Source organism: Prinia subflava, chromosome Z (assembly GCF_021018805.1).
Source record: "Prinia subflava isolate CZ2003 ecotype Zambia chromosome Z, Cam_Psub_1.2, whole genome shotgun sequence".
NCBI lineage: Eukaryota > Metazoa > Chordata > Aves > Passeriformes > Cisticolidae > Prinia > Prinia subflava.
The window spans coordinates 80,804,985-80,823,310 of record NC_086283.1 but is presented as its reverse complement, the minus strand read 5'-3'; the positions used below and the strand labels follow the sequence as shown (position 1 = coordinate 80,823,310).

Sequence of the window (18,326 nt, the reverse complement as noted above, 5' to 3'; positions counted from 1 at the left end):
TGAATGCATCATGTAACAGTGCAATCTTTCTTTCCTCCCAGTGTCCCGGCGTTGAAACATGAAGATTATATACTGAGGACACCTCCAGTGAGCAAAAACTCAACAAAACCAGGGAGCAGTCGTGGGAGCAGTTCAGGGAAGAAAATGGTGGGCTTTGGTGCAAACATGGATGATGGGCAAAGCCCCCTAATGCAGACCAAGAGGGAAGGCACTAAGTCCAGGAAAGGTAAGGGGAAGCATACTGTCTTGCAGGGCCATGAGTGTGCTGGTGTGTTGAAAAGGTTATCAGTAAAGTGCACAATTAAAGGAAGAGGTTTGCAGGTGTTTGAAAGAACCTAAGAGAAGGTGGTAGCTCCATTTAAAAAACAGAAAATACTTTAAATAACAAGCGGTGATCTTATCTGCTTTTCCTGATAAAAGAGAAAAAAGTAGTCCCTTAATCTCAGAAAACTCCTTCAGTGATTTGTTTTTTAACTTTCCCAGAAGGCAGTGAGAATAACTGCAGTGGGGTTTGCTCTTTAAATGTAATCATTGCATTCTTTTCCTCCTTGAGTGATGACTTCACCATCAGAACCTGTTGTTTTGTCACACAGGGATTGTCTGTAGTGCTAGAACCTATCCTGCCCTTAGCTTAGTGCCTCCACTTAAGGAGCAGAGAAGCAATCTTTTCTCTCTTATGAAGAGAAAAGGTTGGGAATAAAAGCAGCTTGGATGTTTCACTGCTTAGCCTTGAACATAATCCTTGGTTCAATTATGAACTAGTTTTTTTTTTGTTTGTTTGTTTTTTTTTTTTAATTTTAACTTGTCTGCCAGTTTGCCGTATATGTCAGCATAAAAATAAAGAAAATGGCAAAATGAGAAGAAATGTGGTGCAGTTCTCAAAGGAACAAATAACTTGTATTATTGGTTAAGACTGTACCAACATTAAAAAGCAGTCCCTGTGAAGAAACTTTCAAAAGGGTATCATCAGCCTGGACCCACACAGTGGCTGAGGTTAATCTCTTCCAAGGCACAGCTACAAAAGTTGGAAGCCTGTAAAGGGCTTGTGTCCAAAAAAATCAATTTCTAATTTGAAACAAAATCATTTTTGACTAACAGGGGTTCAGGACCCATTACTTTTGCTGTATAATCTGCTGACATTTCACACTTTCTGTTGTGCACAATGAATCCTAATAGTAATTTTATAACATTGCTACACCAATCAATTTAAGCAAGAGAAAGCTGTTACAATTCTGCAAAGTTTCAGGGGCAATTTTCACTGATGGTTTTCTTTTATGGGTTTTTTTCGGCTATCATTTTTTTTTCTTCTCTTTTCCTCTTCCTTCTACTCCTCTTCATCTCTATGCCCCACTGATGAAACTAGGATTTTTCACAGCTGGATGACAGGTTTTCCTCCTTGGATGGGGGCTGTCCCCAAAAGTATTTTATTTTCCAAAGATTCAGGGGAAAATATCCAACCTAGCCTCTTCTTCATTCATTCATTTCAATTTGTAGGACTGAGGAGAAGTTATGAGCTGCATCTGGCTATTGCATGTAGCAACTGAGCTGCACCTATGCTGATTTAGTGGATGTCGTGGTCAGCATTACCTCTGAAGATGCTGGGCATCTTTTGCAAGCATTTACTGGGATTGCTGGCTTTTATGGTGTAGAGCTGCATGGCAAAATTTGACTTACAAACATTGGCACTTGCTGTGATAGCTGATAAAGTTCAGAGGAATGCTTTCAAGCTGTGGAACAACCTCAGGCCTATTACTGATTTGAATGGTTGTTTATCACAAGGCAAATTACCTAGCACTAATCACTGAAGTTGAAGTCTTCTGTATTTAGTACCTTTTTAATTGGCTTCCTTCTGTTATATATTTGAACTCCTTTAGCAAGCACACACACACACTTGTAAAGTGTTTTTTCCATCTTAGGGGATCACCAGGATACAATGCCAAGATTTTAAATTCTGGGTAGCCTGGATTTAGTTGGCTCTGTCCTTCCTTTTGCAGCATATTCCCATCTGCTGCTGACCTGGGATTTCTGGTTCAATGCAGTATGAGAAAGGGGCATGAAATCCACAAGGTGATATCTTGAGGCATGAAACTTAATGTCATTTAGGCACATACCTGAAGGTGGCCTTTTGGTCGGAACACAGCAGTGCTGTGTACAAAACATGTCCAGCTGAAAATTTTTACAGAGGTTTATTTTTTCTCATGCCTGTATCAGTCTGGTCTATTTAAATTATATGTTCTTCAGGACGGTAACTCTATCTGAACACACTTTGGTGCAGTGTGAGTACTGATGTGAGCCCTTCGGCTTGTTGTACCACTGGGAGTGGTGGCTGTATCAGTGGTAGTGTCCCTCCAGAGCCACAGAGGCACTTGTGTCAGGTTTAAACTTATAATCAGAAAGCTGTCCCTATCCTGGAATGGTGGAAGGCTTTCCTGTCTACAGGACTGCTTACCTGCTGTGACAACAGTGGGTTTGAAAAGGGTGATTTCCTAACACTTTTCCAAATACATTTTTTTTCTGAAAACCATTATCTGATGATGGTTGGTAATGGGGGAGAAGAACATTGTTAACGTGGTCCTTTCACCTAGTGGAGTGGAAAGTGTCACTTCTGCCCTCTTTTCAGGGTAGAAACTTATTAGATCAACTTAGGAAATCAATTTTTATCCCTTCACTGTTGATATTGTCTTCTGTTTCTGCTTGTTCCTTAGTTTTTATCCCAGTACTTTAGCAGGTGTTAGTGTCTTGTAGTCAATTTTTTTTAGTTTTACTAGGAAAACTTTAAGCAGTTGGAACAATCCTGAAGTCTTAGATCCTTTCAGCAGTAAATTATTTTTATTGGTGTCACCACCAGCTATGTCAGTGTGTACTAAAATCTAACAACTTGTCTAGTTAAGAAGCGCTGAGTACAGAAATGTGTATTTCTTTTCCTCTGTGCTCTTGAAAACTTTGCTGTGGGGCTCAGAAACTTACATCCATTGCACTATGCAATATTCGGCAATTCTCTACATTTCTGTTTAAAGTATTCCTCTTTACGAACGTTTCCTGAAATACCTCTGCATTGAAACAAAAGGAAGAACTATTTTCTGGAACCTTTGTTTCTTCTGGTTGGACATAACACCTGCATGATGTTGTATAGCCTGCACAGTTTCCTTTTTCATATGCGAAAGGAAAAGCCAGAGGAGAAAAATTATTTTAGCTCATTTTAGCTCTGTGTTTTTCCAGAGGCTGATTTCTCTAGATAGTGTTTGTTTTTCAGTAGTTTTTCTGATGTAGCTTCTTAGGGATTCAGGATCTGGAACTTCTTCCCTTAAGGGAAGACTGTTCCCTACAACTGAATAGAGCAATTAGTTAATATTAGTGAAATGCTTTGAAGATGTGAAGTACTATATAAATGTTAAGTTTTATGAATATTACTATTATTCAAGTCATAAAGATTTCTTTTATGATTATCAACCTATATTTCCCATTGGTTACTTTCATTTCATTGCTGCATGAACCAGCCTCAACCATATTTCTTCATTCTTAATGTTTACACTTCTAAAATATAGAATGCTGTATTTCCACATTTTCATAAGGTTTTAGTTGTCTGTTTTTCAAGCAGAAATATATGGCTATTTGAGTTTTCTCAAATGATTCTTTAATCTACTTTAAATCATTCTTGTACCAAGTTAGCCAAATTGAAAATAGTATTCTTAACATTACCATTTAGGAGACATTTATAATTGCTTTGGGGGTAGCTTGCCTTTTAAGCTTCTATCTAGGTTTTTTTTGGGGTATTTTTTGTGCTTCTTTGCAGCTCCAGGTTCTTTCCATTTGTGTCAAGGTTTAAATTACCATACTATGTAAGAGCTTTTTCTTTTTTCCAGGGTAACTGTGTCTATTCTTTTTCCACGTTACTTGCTTCTCTAGATCATCTGCAATGTCTCCAGTCTCAAACTGTTTTCTAACACCTGCAATCTAATTAATTTGCTGTCATTTGTATCACCCCAGTTCTCTATGACTTTTTATAAATAATTACCAGTCACTTCATAAATTCATTAACTAATTCCCTTTAGCTCTGAAATATATATCCTTCAGACTAAAGACTTGGTGTCTTTTTATTTCCCTCTGGTAGTTTCTTTTCATCAGCTTTATATAGGCAGGTATTATACATCAACAAGGTCTTCATTATCCTCTACTTGCCAATTTTCCCTTCCTTTATTTTTTTCTCATAATATGTTTTAAAATTAGTAGTAGCTTGGACATTTTTGGGAATGTTATTGATTTAATCATCTTTATATATTTGCTTGTTCCTGAGTGGTTTTTTTCCCCTCAAAAGACTTGTGTGCCTTTCCTAAGATGTATTTTTAAACCTTTTTTTTAAATATACATTTATTTGAAATTTCTTGATTCTTCTGCTTTATGTCTGTGCAGCCTTAAGCCTCAGTAAATTCCTGCTGAGTTCCTTTTCTTGTTTTCTGCTTCTAACTCCAGTAATATTTTCAAACTTGGGCATTTGAACAGTCCCCTTGAGGCTGTGTTGGCTACTTCTGAGTCCATATATTGTCTTTTTTTGCAGAGATACCTCTCATTTTTTGTGGACGTTGTCTGTTGACATGTGCCAGCCTTGTCTCATATTAGCAATTGAATATTTTCTCCCATGTTAACAAGATTTTTTTTACTTTAGTGTTAGTTTCTTAAAACCCAGTTGCCTCATCCCACTGTCACGTGAAATGATTTCTGTATACCTCTTATTCGATTGTAAAGTCAAAACTCTTAAGCAAGAGGCTTCCAGTCTTTATGTGCACACTCCCTCTTCTCATCATGGATTGGCATACTATCAAGTTACCAGGGACACACAATCAGCGTATTTCCAAGACTTCCTTCACTGATAATTAACACTTTCTTAGGCAAGATTTTTTCTCTGCACAGTGCTGAAACACAGTTCATTGTAGCAGGGTGATAACATATATTTTTGTTAGTCTCTTTAAAATGCATCTTAAAATATGCGGGTTTACTGAAGTGTATATATTTGTATAAATCTTAGATCAATTCATTGTTTTAAATAATTCTTTGGACAACTGTATATTTCACATGGAAGATGGAATTACAACAATTGGTGTTGCATCATGTTTCGGCATGGTTGATAATACTTCTGTACACAGAACTGAGAAATATTTGGTCATCACAGGGTTACATAAGGAGCTAAACACTGGTTTGACTTCAATTTTTGCTGATATGTTTCATTTTCCCTATACTGACTCTAGTTGAATGATGTTAGTTGCACACAACTAATTAGGCTATATTAAAAAAGTCCAAATTCACAGGTTTTTGTATGGTAGATCAGATAGCTCCTAATTTTCCTATTGCCCTTTACCTCTTACTTACCTGTATGCTATTTGTCTTACTAAATCTGATCAGTGACACTCAATTCTCAGGTGAGCAAGTGGAAACTTGGCTGGACCACCAGCCTTCAAGGATTGTCTTTGGTCCAGCTGGCAGCCAGTTCATAGTGGTTAGCTGCTTAACATCAACAGCCTGGGCAGGGGAACAGGATGTGCCTTCACCAGGTTTGCAGGCGTGGGGAAGCAGTCAGTGTGCTGGAGAACAGGGCACAGTATTCAAGGGACATCAACAGGCTGAGAAAATGATTTGACAGAACCCTCATGTAGCAGGACAGCCCTGAAAGCAGTTTTGCCAGAAAAGAATGGAGAGTCCTGCTGAACAGCAATTAGTCAGTGATGTGCCTGTGTCATGGAGTAGCTGGACCTCTTATAGGGCCATAATCATACAACTGTGGTCATCAGAGTGCTCCCCCAGTCAGCTTAGTGAGACTGTGTCCGTGGATGGACTGTGTCCGTGAATGGACTGTGTTCAGTCTGGGACTCCACAGTGCATGGACAACACTGACAAACTGTAGGAAGTCTGGCAGATGGAGCTGAAGCAGGAGGCTGAGGAAGCTGGGTGCATTCAGCCTTAAGAAGAGGTAACTCAGCATAGATCTTCCTTCTTGCTTCAGCTACCTTAGGAGAGGGTGTAGAGAAAAGGGAATGAGACTTCTTGAAGTCATCATCAGCCAACAAGAGACAACAGGGAAAAGTCACAACTCAGAAAATTCTTATTAGCTATACAGGAAACATTTTTGACTATGAGGCTGATCAAACAATGGAACCAGAGGAGTTTCATGGAGAGTTTCTATCAGTGGAGCCATTCAGCCAATTGTGACAAGTTGAAACCTGTTGATTGTGTTTGAATGGAGGATTGAACTACATGACCTCCAAACTTCACCTTTAAAGCTAGATTATTTTATAATTCAAGAGTTATTTGGAGGTGGGAAGGAATGTACTCTCAGTTCTATTTTATTTAAATGAAAATACTGTTGTGGTGATATTTACACTTGGAGAATTAGCATCTTAAAGCACATTATGAGAACTGCATCTGTGAAACAAGCTGAATCCTGTGGGCCACTTAAGGAATAATAACCATGCAAGTGTATCAAACTCTGGGCAGTAAGATGGAGGCTGCAGAGTGTGTCTTATTCTACAGATTCAATTTTGCATGGTCCTGAAAAGGATGCTGAGGACACTACCATCAACTCATGAGCTCTCTGTCGTTTCTCTGTGTATATTTCTCACTCAAAAACTCTTTCAGTTTTTCATCCTGATGCTCTATAATAAGGCAGAATTGAGAAACATCTGTTCCAAAATCTCTAGCTTCTAATGCCTGATTTGTCTTCACTTTATTCTGCAGGGACAGCTTCAGGACTTAGGAAGGATGCAGCCATAGCTTCTGGGTTGATGGGCCGCAGCAAAATGCATGCAACCACAGCTCTATCACCGATTCAGCATGACCCTTCACGGTAAGCTGCTGGGTAATCTCTGGTTTAAGATTCTGCAAACATAAGCATCAAATTCTCCTAGATGTAGGGAAGTGACTGAATTTCTAGGATGTTTCACATTAGCACAAGGTGAATAATATAAACCAAAACCTGCCATATCCTTTTGACATTTATAGTAAGCCTTAGGTTGCATGTTAGAATAAAAAACCAAGAATATGTCAAGTTCTAACATTTTAATTTTACTTAGATTTTGAACAGAAAGTATTTCATGTTTCAAGTCCTGGTGCATTAAATACCTTTGTAAATAATTTTAATGGACCATGTTAACCCCATTACGTTTTACATTTGCTTGAAGATTTTAATCACTCGCCATTTGCCTGCCTCTTCCCCACCCCCATTTTTATCAAATGGCATTTCTTTAAAATGTTTTGTATGAGAGTTATTTTATGTTTAATGACAAGCAATAAAATCACATCAAGTCAGCAATTCCTGATTATACTATATGTCTGCACTAAATGCACTGGAAAAGCAGCATTATCACTTCTGTTCCAGTGAAAAAAACTGTAAGCAGCATTGTTGTTACACTTACAAGTCTGACAACAACTTGCCTTCTTTGGGCAGGATTACATTTCTAGTGGTAAATGCCTAGAAGAACAGCATACAATCCCTGCTCTTCTTTATCATATTCCACATTTTCTCCTAACAAAATCTTTAGTTAAGCTACAAAATACAAGCAGATTGAAATACGAACTTGCAGTATTTTATACCACTAGTTAGATAACAGTGCAGTGGCATAACAGGAATGTGCAACTGTTCATGAGAAGAGTTAAATGTTTCTTGGAAGATGAGAGGGCTAGAGTCAGATTTAATCTTCTTTTGGCCCAGTGGACTTGGAAAAATGTATGCTTGATATCATCCCTGTATTCTTGGCAGCAGCTGGCAGTTTATTTTTATCTTCTGAGAGAACTTGTGATATATAATAGGTGAAAAACCAGTATCAATATTGACAAATTTGTACTTACTTGTTATGGAAACACTTTTTTTTTCTTCTGATGGAAGGGTGATAATTCTTGGAGGATTTAAGAACTGAGTTAGATAGGGCTGTTTCCCACAAGTAGCTGTATGCTTAAACTAACAGAAGCCACATGATTGTCTCAGCATTTCTCTTGGAAGCAATAGTTACCTTTGCAATGCAGACATAGCAGATAAAGTGTGTGTAAAGATGCTGCTTGATACTGTCTAATGGTGCTAGATTGAGATTCTGTTCAAGGACTGAGGAGTAGATATAATTATGCACATCATATGAAAAGTGCTCAAAAAGAAATTTTATTCAGGAGGATTGATGGTCTATTCTTTTCCACAGAGGGGAGTAAAATATTTGTTGAAATGTGCTCCTAGAAATCATACCAGGTAAAGTGATCAGTAAAGGGAGTCTGATTATATGTCATCTTTAAAGTATTATTTTACCAGTTGATGAAAAATCCTGTATTGCTGGGCGCTTTCTCCCATGCTTCCTCCCTTTCTTTCTCACTACTGATGCTGTAGGTATTATTGACGAGGTTAAACAGCCATGTTGTGCTTTCCCTTACTCCTGCCCTTCTCTAATTGAAAATGGTAAATGGACAAGTATTTCTGGGGAGACCTAAAGCTGATTCTATCCTTCATCAAAAAACCTGCTTGGGCAGCAGGTCAGTCTCAATTTATCACTGAATGGTTATAAGCTTAGACTGCAGGTTTAACTAACTAAATTAATCAATATTGAGAATTATTGCTGCTTTTGTGCCACTAAAGTTAGGGTTTGTCAGCATGTTCATTATGAGCTGTGATTTGGGGGGGTTAACAGCTTAACCACAACAGTTGGCACAGAACTGAAACTTGCAACACAAAGCTCTAGCCTAAGAGCAAATTTATTTATTCAGCAGTACATGTAAACCTAATTACTTTTGACTATTTAAATTTATAGGACTAGATTCAACTCGTGTTTGTGCCAGCTTTAACCAGCACAAGCCCTGGCACCCGGCAGCAGCAGCAATGCAAAGCCTGCCAGAGAGAAGCTGTTGGAAAGTGACAGAAGCTCCCTGGCAGTGAGAGGCATCAGGGTGCTAGCACAACTTCTGGGAAGGGCTGGCTGGTAAGCAGGCACGGCAGGTAGAAGATGTTGCCATGATAGCTTGCCTTGGCAGGGGTCAACTGGAGGCTCCAGTGTGTTACAACTACCTCCTGCTTGAGAAAGAATTGATGCAGTCATGCTTTCTTCTCTGTCTTAGAATGAATCATGTCACAAACAAGAAATAAGTGTCCCTAGAAAGTAGATGTAAACCTTGAGAGCCTTAGTGCTGGACCTGCAGAAGGACCAGACTTGCAAAACAGGTGTGCACAAGGTGATTTCAGTGATACCTCTGAAAGAAAAAGAAAACCCCGGCATTTTCTTATCTGGCATCTGGAGCTGGGCTAATAGTGAATTTGTTTGCCTGTTGGACTTCTGTGCATGCCTGCTGCTGTCTTCCATAACATGCCCAAACACTGCAAGTTTGGTTATCCAGTGTTCTTAAGCCAAGCGTCTACGCCTGCATGAGGCCCTTGAAATTATGTTCACAACAGGTCTAGAAAACTCTCCTACTCCATGTGTTTATTTGTCTAGACCAAAGCAAATATATTTGGGGAAAAAATTCACAGGCAAGATTGGGGCTAGGTAAATTTGGAAAAGTAGATTTATTCCTAAAGCATGGTTATTCTGATTGTGTTAAATATTAATTTCTTGGTGACTAGGTACATATTTTCATAACTGGTGTTTATCTAGAAGAGAGGGTCTGTGATTCTACTGAACTGGAGGGGAGCTGGACAGGGGAAGAACTGTTATATTGATGCTTTGATTTTGTAATGAAATTTTTACATAAACTAGATCTTACCTTAGCTATACTCAGGTACTGATTACAGCAAAACAAATGTTGCATTGCATACAAAAGGGAAACTGACCTAAATTAAAGTATTCAGCTATTTCTAGGGGAATAAAAAAAGGAAGTTATAAATTGTACATTCTGAAATACCATTTAATTTGATTACAGCCCTGTTGCAATTGTGAGGCTCTCCCCATGTAGCGTTGAGTTTGGCACAGTAAGTCCTATAACACTGCAGAAATTAAGCACTTGAAAAGACACAGGCAAAGTTTGTTCTGCTCACCATGGAAACAGATAATTCTCCTGTAGTGTTTTTCACTTTGGAAAAGCAAATTCAAAAACAGTTAGGTAAATTAAGGGACTGTTTGATAGTCTGGGATTTCAGCATTAAGTCTGTGGGTTTTGGTTGCAGTTTCAGATCAAAGCTTTCTTACTTGCTGAATGCATTGTCTTGGAGTGAAATTTCTTGTAGCTAATTAAAGAAGTGATTTAGAAGTTCTTGCAGTATGAATGCTGTATTTGAGCTGTATTATTATCTGTTAGACTACCGTGGCCTGTTGGAGTTCTTCTAAACAGATTGTATTGTGTAAATTTGTGTTTAGGGACATTTTAAAAACAAAGCTATTTACCCAATTGCCCAGCACATCTCAGGTGAATGTGTACTCAGGGACTTTTAAGCAAATTAATATATGATGTGAAATATAATGTGCAGAATTGTATACTTAATAATGCACACTGGAATAGTCTAAAGTAGATCTGTTTCGCTGAGTGTTAGGAAATACGACAGTGATGAGATTCAAGCTTTTGTCTTACTTGTGTGGTAGTTGATTTTCACATCTTTGTATTTTGGATGCTTAAATATGGCTATCAACTTAAGATGATTTCGGAATTTATACAGTAGAGTCTAAGCAACCACTGCCAAAGAAATAGAATTTCTTTTGCCCTTAGGATCAGACACCACTCAAGATTCAAAAGGAGCAGAAAACTTTCATTCCAGATTTAATTTAGGAACATCTAAGGAGATTAGAAGTGTTTTAGGAGTATGGTGGTGAGTTAGTTTCTGAACGTGGTAGGAGACTCAAGTTTTGCATACTCCCTGAGAAAGCCAGCAGTGCAAAAAGTCCAATGTAGTTCCATATGCAAGTGATAAAACCAGACATTGGCAAATTAATCTCTCTTATTCACAGTGTAGGTTGTTAATTGTTCTCTCTGCTGGCTGTCGATATAATGTGAAATTTTCATTCTCCATTCAAGATGGAAAAAGTTGTGGCTGAAAATGTTAACATTTGCATTTTTATTTGTTGATTTATTTAAAGGACAGCCTCTCTTACAGCAATCCATCACTCAGTGACACCCCAAATATGAATAATGTATTGTAGACTTGCGGTTACAATGTGTAATAAGTGCCAGAGACAGTAGAAGAATGTTAACTATGTTGCAAATGTAATATTTATCGACTCATACTTTATTGCTTTCGAGGTTCAATAATACTGACCATAGGACATTAATATCACTTATTTTGATTTTAGTTGGGCACCTCTGTATGTAGAAATAACCCATCTATATCATACTTACAAAATAAATGTGTATTTTACAGCTCTTTGTAAGAAGTGCATTGTAGGTTTCTTGGCTTTCTGCTAACAGTTTTCCTTTTCTACCTTCTCATTTACTTGTATCTGACACTGATCCCCCTCCCATTGCCTGACCCAGGTGGTGAACACCACAGCACTCTTCTAGAGGCTTCATTTACTGGCTACATTGTGATCTTTTGCCTCAGATAGGATTTGGGCTAGGTCCCTTGTCCTATGAAAGACCAGTATGAAAAGAGTTTTCTGTTGCTTCTCTCTGAAGACAACAGCTGAGAGGCTAAAACAGAAATACCATCTCTCTTGAAAGACACGCAGAGCAAATCTAAATAATCTCTTCAAAGATTACAGATCTCAGAAAGGAAGTGTTTAATAAATTCAACATTTATTACAGACATGGAACTTATTTCCAGAGAAATTTTTACTCAAGGAATAGAAATGTGTTCAAGCAATTTGAGAAGATTGAGATTTAAAATTCAGTGGGTTTGAGAACCAAAATTTTATTAGTAACCTGCTTAAGGAAAGAATTTGTAATAAGATTTTGCTACAGTTGCAAATCCTTCAGTAGTGATTCCTATCTTCAGTAGTTGCTCCAGAGTTCTGTTGTGGAAACTGACACCAGCTGGGCAAACGCTCCTCCTTATGTGCGCTGTTTGGTTACAACCACTGAAAGCTTTGAAGTCTTGGGGGGAAATGCAGATGTGAACTCAGGGCTGGGATCTAAACCAAATTTAACAATGGGAGATTTTAAACTTGTGTTGAAATCTGATTTCACCTGTGAAGCCTGGCTCTTGGGAAACTTGGAATTGGGTTCAGCCGTGAAAATGATAAGCCTTGATTATATTTTGTGTTGTAGATATCAAGTAAATTTTGAAGTGACATTCTGTATTTACATCTGAGGTTATCAAATTTAACACATCATTGGCTTCTTTCTTTACTGTGTGTAACAGAACACCTATTTGTGTCAAAGCAGCCTACCTAACAGCTACTTTGCAATAACAGTTTTTGTGTGTCCATTGCTGACAATGAAAATCATATTGGGAAATTCTGATTTGCAGTGCAAAAGGATTAATGTTAATTACCAACTGTTGGCTGTAATTGTCACCCTCATTAAAATGCAGAATTATGTATTTCTTAGTTATAAATAACCCTTCTAATTGTACTTGATGTATGCCAGTTTAATCAAAAAGTACACTTGCAAACAAGCAGATATTTGCATTAATCTAGCACTAGATCTTTGAGTCTTTTTTGATCATCTGTTATTCCAAACTCGACTAGTTGGGGGAGGTCTATTACAGCTACATATCCTTTACACGTATTTTTTTTCAGCTCCATGGATCTGACAGGATTTTGTATTAAAATGAGGAGAAATGTCTTCTGGGAATGCTCAGTGCAACAGAAAACGTGTCAGTTTTGAAGTAGTTGGCAAGGTTTCCATCATTTAGTGGTATGACAATAACTTGATTGTAGTTTGAAAGTAATAATAAGCAAAGGAAAATAGAGTACAGATCATGTTATTAAACTGACTTAACTCTTTGCATCATTTTTATTGTTATTTTAATTACTATTTTTTATAATTTTTCCCCATGTGCATTTACAGGTTCTGAAATACCACGTCAAACCTTAAGAGAATGTTGATTCATTGGATGTGATTCCTTTTTACATTTTTAATCACAGCAATGAAAACAACCTCAAAATATTTTCAGGTTCCTCTGTGTTTTCCTCTACTTCTTTGTCAAAAAAAAAAAATTACTGTCCCTTTTTCCTGCACTGATACCTTGAATGTTCTGCCCTGTACTTTTAAAAACTTCTTTAGAATTACTGTGATGGCAATTTCTACAGAGCAAGGTAAGACCAGTCTTGATTCCTGTCTTCATGGTTCTTTAAGAAACTGTTCTGTTCCTAGTACTGTAGTAATGTATCATCTTTCCGAGGCATTTCCTCTTGTTTTCTGGAGGTTTGTTTTTTCTTTGAGATGAGAGGAATTAATGAATAATATATGCAGGATAATTGCATCTTACTTTAAGAAGCCTTTATCCCAAAAGATGTCTCTGCCATCCTACCACCATATTGCTTATGCTTAATAAATTCCCTTTTTCTTCTCTCCTTCACTTTTCTGGGCCTTTCAGGCTGTAAAATCCTTACGGCAAGATCTTGCCACAGCATCTCTTCATGCTTGGCTGGTCCATGCAGTAATGATGTTTAACTGTGATGATAGTATAGTTAGGGTGGAATTTCTGTTTCTTATCCTGAGACTGAGCTCTTGAGAGTAACTGAGCTAGTTACCTTCACTATTTTATTTTAGAATCAGCTAAATATTCTTTTGGTGATACCTGTTATCCTGTGAGCTGTAAAATAAGTGTGGAGTAACACACACTGACACCTTATCCATCTTGCAGCTGTAGATGTGGAACTAAAAATAAGTTGTTTGTCATTCATATTTTCATTATGGGTCGGAGGCAAATTCAGGGTTAACGTATGTGCTGCATGGTCAGTGCCCTATTAATATACTTTTAATGCTTGCATTATGAATCAAAGGGCTTAGGCATGAAAGATGTAAAGCTCTTCACTCTTGGACAGGCTCTGTATATGCCTGGTCATGAACACGCAGCATCTCTTTCAGCAGGACATGAGCTTGCAATGTGGTAATATTTTCAATAAAAACTGTGGCTGCTTTGGAGAATCTTGTTTTGAACTCTTGTGACCTGGTAATGCCCTGTAGCTCGAGCACCAGTGACTGTGGTACTGCAGTGATTTTTGGTCTGAGCGGGGCCTTGCACCTGTCCTGTCCCATTCCTGCCTGTCAGATGTGCCATGCACCAGGGGATGGTCTCAGCAGGCAGACACAACTCTGTCTTCTCAGGTATTTCATCAGTTATTTCCAGCTGATGAGTTTCCTCCTTCAAAAATAAATTCCTGCCTCTCTGTCATTTAAGGACAGTAATCAGTGCTTGCTTTATAGTGTCTGATTTGCCCCATTTCCAGTTTTTAATGTACTTTTTTAAGCCTTTGTGATATTCTAGTTTTCTGCCTCAATAAAGACATTCAACTTTTCTTTGAGCTACCATGAATAGGGTAGTATCATCATCAAACGTCTCTTCCTTATTTATCCTTTCTCTAGGCCACTTGTGAATGCATTAAAGAGTTCAGGCCCTCACAGATTTCTGTGAGCTCCACTGGTGACCTCTCTGACCTCTTTATAGCAGACCAGTTTTAATGTTTTCTCTTAATTTCCTGAGTTTTAGCCAGTTATCTATCCATTAATGGATTTTTTCTCTTAGTTTATGTCAGCTTTTAAGTCTTTGATAATAGATTTTGCTGGAGGACTTTTGGAACTCCAGATAGACTGTATAAACTATACTTTCTTTTTTTAGATGTGTAATAATATTACGAATCTTTTACAGGTCCCCAGTGAACGAAGACTTTGTATTTAGTCTCTACCAATATATCGAGTTTAATAATTCCTTATTATAATTTCTATCAATCTGCTTGCTCATTAGACCTCTCCATTTGTAGATTTCTACATCTTTCCAGATCATTTAAAAAAATCCTACATTTGCCCAGAACCGAAGCAGTTGTAGACAATTAGTCACATGCTACAGTTAATAGTTCAGCTGTTTCACACCTGAGCTCCTTCAGAAGTTTGAAGGAGTACCAGCTGATCCCAGTAATTCATTTTTGTTCATTCATGTTGATTTGTTCTGTAATTTATTTGTAGGACATCTCAGCTACAAACAGGTCTTCCACTGTGTCCTCCACAGCTTCAGTAACTTTGTAAGTTTCTACATGGTGAATGTATGTTCATCTCATTGAGTTCTTCTGCTGTGGCTTTATCATCCCCTTCCTTTTGTAACTTCATTTCCTTTTAGCTTTAACTTCTTATATTTTATATACTTAAAACTGGGATTTGTTATTGGACCTAATGCTTTCAGCATAATACCCTTAGTCTTTGGCTGGAATTCTTTGTGGGGTTTGATTTTGTGGGGTTTTTGGTTGTGAGTTTGTAGTATTTTTTTTCCTTTCCTTGAGCTAGCAATTTGTTTCATTTTCTTTATTTAGACCTGACTGGATGACAGTTTACGGTTTCACTTAAACTGGTAAAGTTTCTTCTCATCCTTGTGAAGTCTTTTTCCTTAGGTTAAATCTTCAGTTTTGGAGCCCTAGTATGACTATTATTTTTAACAAGCTTTCTCATTTTTATATTGTTTTCAATTCTGAAGTGAAAGACTGTTGCGGCCAATTTTTGCTTAATAGTGGTTACTGTATGTTGGTTGTCACATTTGGGTAGTGCAATGGATTGCTCCCAGATGTGAGAGAGGTTTTATGGGAGGAACAGCACAGCTGGGACTCTTCAGCTTGGAAAAGAGGTGGCTAAGTTTAGGATACTATTAGAATTTTATAAAATTATAAGTGACTTGCAGAAAATGAATAGGGAACAATTCTTTATTGTCTTGTTGTTGTGATTTGGAAAGACAGGTGTCCGCCAGGGAAAGCTGGAGCTTCCCTTGGAAGGGAGAATGTAAAAATCCCCCTCCCTCCAAATTATTACAATTTTGCAATTAGGAGCTTTCAGGCAAAAGTATGGGAATAGGAATAACAGTTGTTTATTAGGAATATTTAGAAAAGAAAAATACAAATACAGTTGTACAAAAAACCCAAACAAGCAAACAAAAGTCCTAGAAAACTCTGACAGAGTCAGAGGTACGACCTGACACCCTGTTGTTGGAAGGGTGTTGGAAGTCCAAATAAGTCTTCCTCTAGTAACAGAGGTTTTTCTGGGGAGTAGAGATGATCCTGTAGAACAAAGAGTTCAGTGCTGGCGAGATGGGTCTGGTCTTCCTTTGAGAATTCAGTGGAAAAACCAGCTGCATTAGTGTTTGGGATTGCAGGTTTTATTCTGGTTGGCTCCTCCTACTGAGTGGAGCATCTCACAATGGGACGAAGTAATGTTAACAGTCATGTGAGAGGCTTTGAATGGCCCATTCACAGGTGATGTCCCTCGGAGGAGGATGGGTGTGGGAGGAGGATGGGTGCAGGAGGAGAGAAGAACAATATCTCCCAACAGGTTTCAACAGATGAAAATAATACCCATTTTTGGTTACATTTTCCAACCCAAGACAAAGGCAAAGATATGGGAATAGGAGTGACAGTTCTTTACTAGGATTATTAAAAATACAAATGTAATAGTACAAAGATCAACCAACCAACCAAAAATCCTAGAAACTCTGACAGAGTCAGAAAACTACCTGACACCCTGTTGGCCAGGGGATTGGAAGAAGTCCAAATTAGTCCTCCCAAAGTAACAGATGTGGTTCTGTAGGAGTAGACATGATCCTGTAGAAGGTTCCAGTGATGGCGAGATGAATTCAGTCCTCCTCTGAGAATCCAGTGGAAAACCAGATGGCTGGTGTTCTGAATATCAGGTTTTTATCCAGCCAGAAATGCTTGGCTCCTCACACTGGGTGGCGCATCTCACAACGGGATGATAGTATGTTATCAATCATGGTGAGCCTTAATGGCCCATTAACAGCTGATATCCTCCTGGAGGGAGGATGGGTTGTGAAAGAGATAAGGAACATTGCTCCACCTGGTTTTAACAGTTGGCCCATTAACAGACACCTGCCCCTCCCCTCCAAAGTTATGAGACAGAGAAAAAACCCCAAATCTCTTCAACTCGTTTCAACAGATCGGGAATAGAATACACCTTGCATTGCAACCCAAGACACTTGTCTACTGGAAAAACTGATGGGCATCAGACAGAGTTGTGAGATGGCCTATTCAGATGATGTAAATGAAGACAGAAACCAGCAGTAAGCTTGTGTCCTGATCTTTTATCATCATTGTATTTCTAAACTCCACATACGTCAAGATTGTTATTGTAATTTCCTCTAATTTATAGAGCTTTTTAAAATAGTTCTTAATATATGGATTATAGTAATGATTTTTAAATAACTATTAACTCTTATCATCCTTGTTAAGATACTTCTGATTGTGAAAAACCCAGTATCTGGGCTTGTGTCTCAATCCTACCATGTTACATATCTGTCTTGAGTTCAATAGGACATCATAACAGAAGATTTGGGCCCTGATTTTTCCTGGTAGGATGATGAAAAAGCCAATGTATCTTCCACATTTGTTTAGGGAAAGTAATGGTGGTGTTTCAGTGTAAAGAATATTGAACTTTGAACTACTGAACTGGATATTTTTTTTATATTGTTGGCTTTACTTTGGGGAACCCTGAATCGGTAATATGCCTTTAGCTTTCTAATACAAAGTTGAAGGAAACAGAGAGTGATGTTGCAGTCTGTGTTTACAGATCTTTATTTAAGCTTAGTGCACCAGTTTCTACTGTAGGTGTGACTCTTTTATCTTCCTAGGCCACTTTTCCTTTTCAAAAACACATGCTATTGATCATTGTTAAGTTTGGCTTTGTGTTGGGCTGTGACTAGAGCACTGACTGAAGCTATCTCTTCAATATTTAGATAGTCATGAAGGAAAACAGTATCTTGCTGGGTTTTTTACCATTTATTGAGTTGTACATACTGATTATATTTAACTTTTAAATTTCTCCATGCAGCATGTTTCAAGCTCCCCAGTAGTTTAGGGCCATGTATGTTAATTTTTATCTGGTCTGTGTTGGTTTTGGGATGGTACTTAGTTTATGGCCCTCTGAGGGGGGAAAAATGAATTATTTCTTTTAGTCTGAGTGTGTTGGGAGGGAAATCTAAATCTTTTACTAAGAATAATATTCTATCTTTGTTTCTGCCCTGTACTAAGTTAGCTCTCTCTGTTTTAATGGTGGTGACTTAAGTGTTGTTTTTCACCTTTGTTTCTTCCTACCTGTAAGTGTTGAAGTATTTTGCTTTGTTTCTGGAGAGCAACACTACTGGAGAACATAGTGAAAACTACCTTGTTTAAGATGTCCCTGCTTATTACAGGGGATTGTACTGGATAACCTTTAAAAGTCCTTTCTGACCCATACTATTCTATTATTCTCTGAAAAAAAAAGTTGATACAGTTACGTTTTGC

At 37.9% G+C, this 18,326-nt stretch overlaps 1 protein-coding gene across 3 annotated transcripts in view; it reads left to right on the top strand.

Annotated features, from left to right (window-relative positions):
- The window catches only part of KIAA1328 (KIAA1328 ortholog), a 176,367-nt gene that overhangs the window by 137,837 nt on the left and 20,204 nt on the right, over positions 1 to 18,326 (top strand). For all 3 annotated transcript variants that reach the window (XM_063423521.1, XM_063423520.1, XM_063423522.1), the window contains 2 exons: positions 42 to 226; positions 6,727 to 6,835. In XM_063423521.1, coding sequence (XP_063279591.1) covers positions 42 to 226; positions 6,727 to 6,835 — 294 coding nt within the window. The remainder of the gene's footprint in view (positions 1 to 41; positions 227 to 6,726; positions 6,836 to 18,326) is intronic.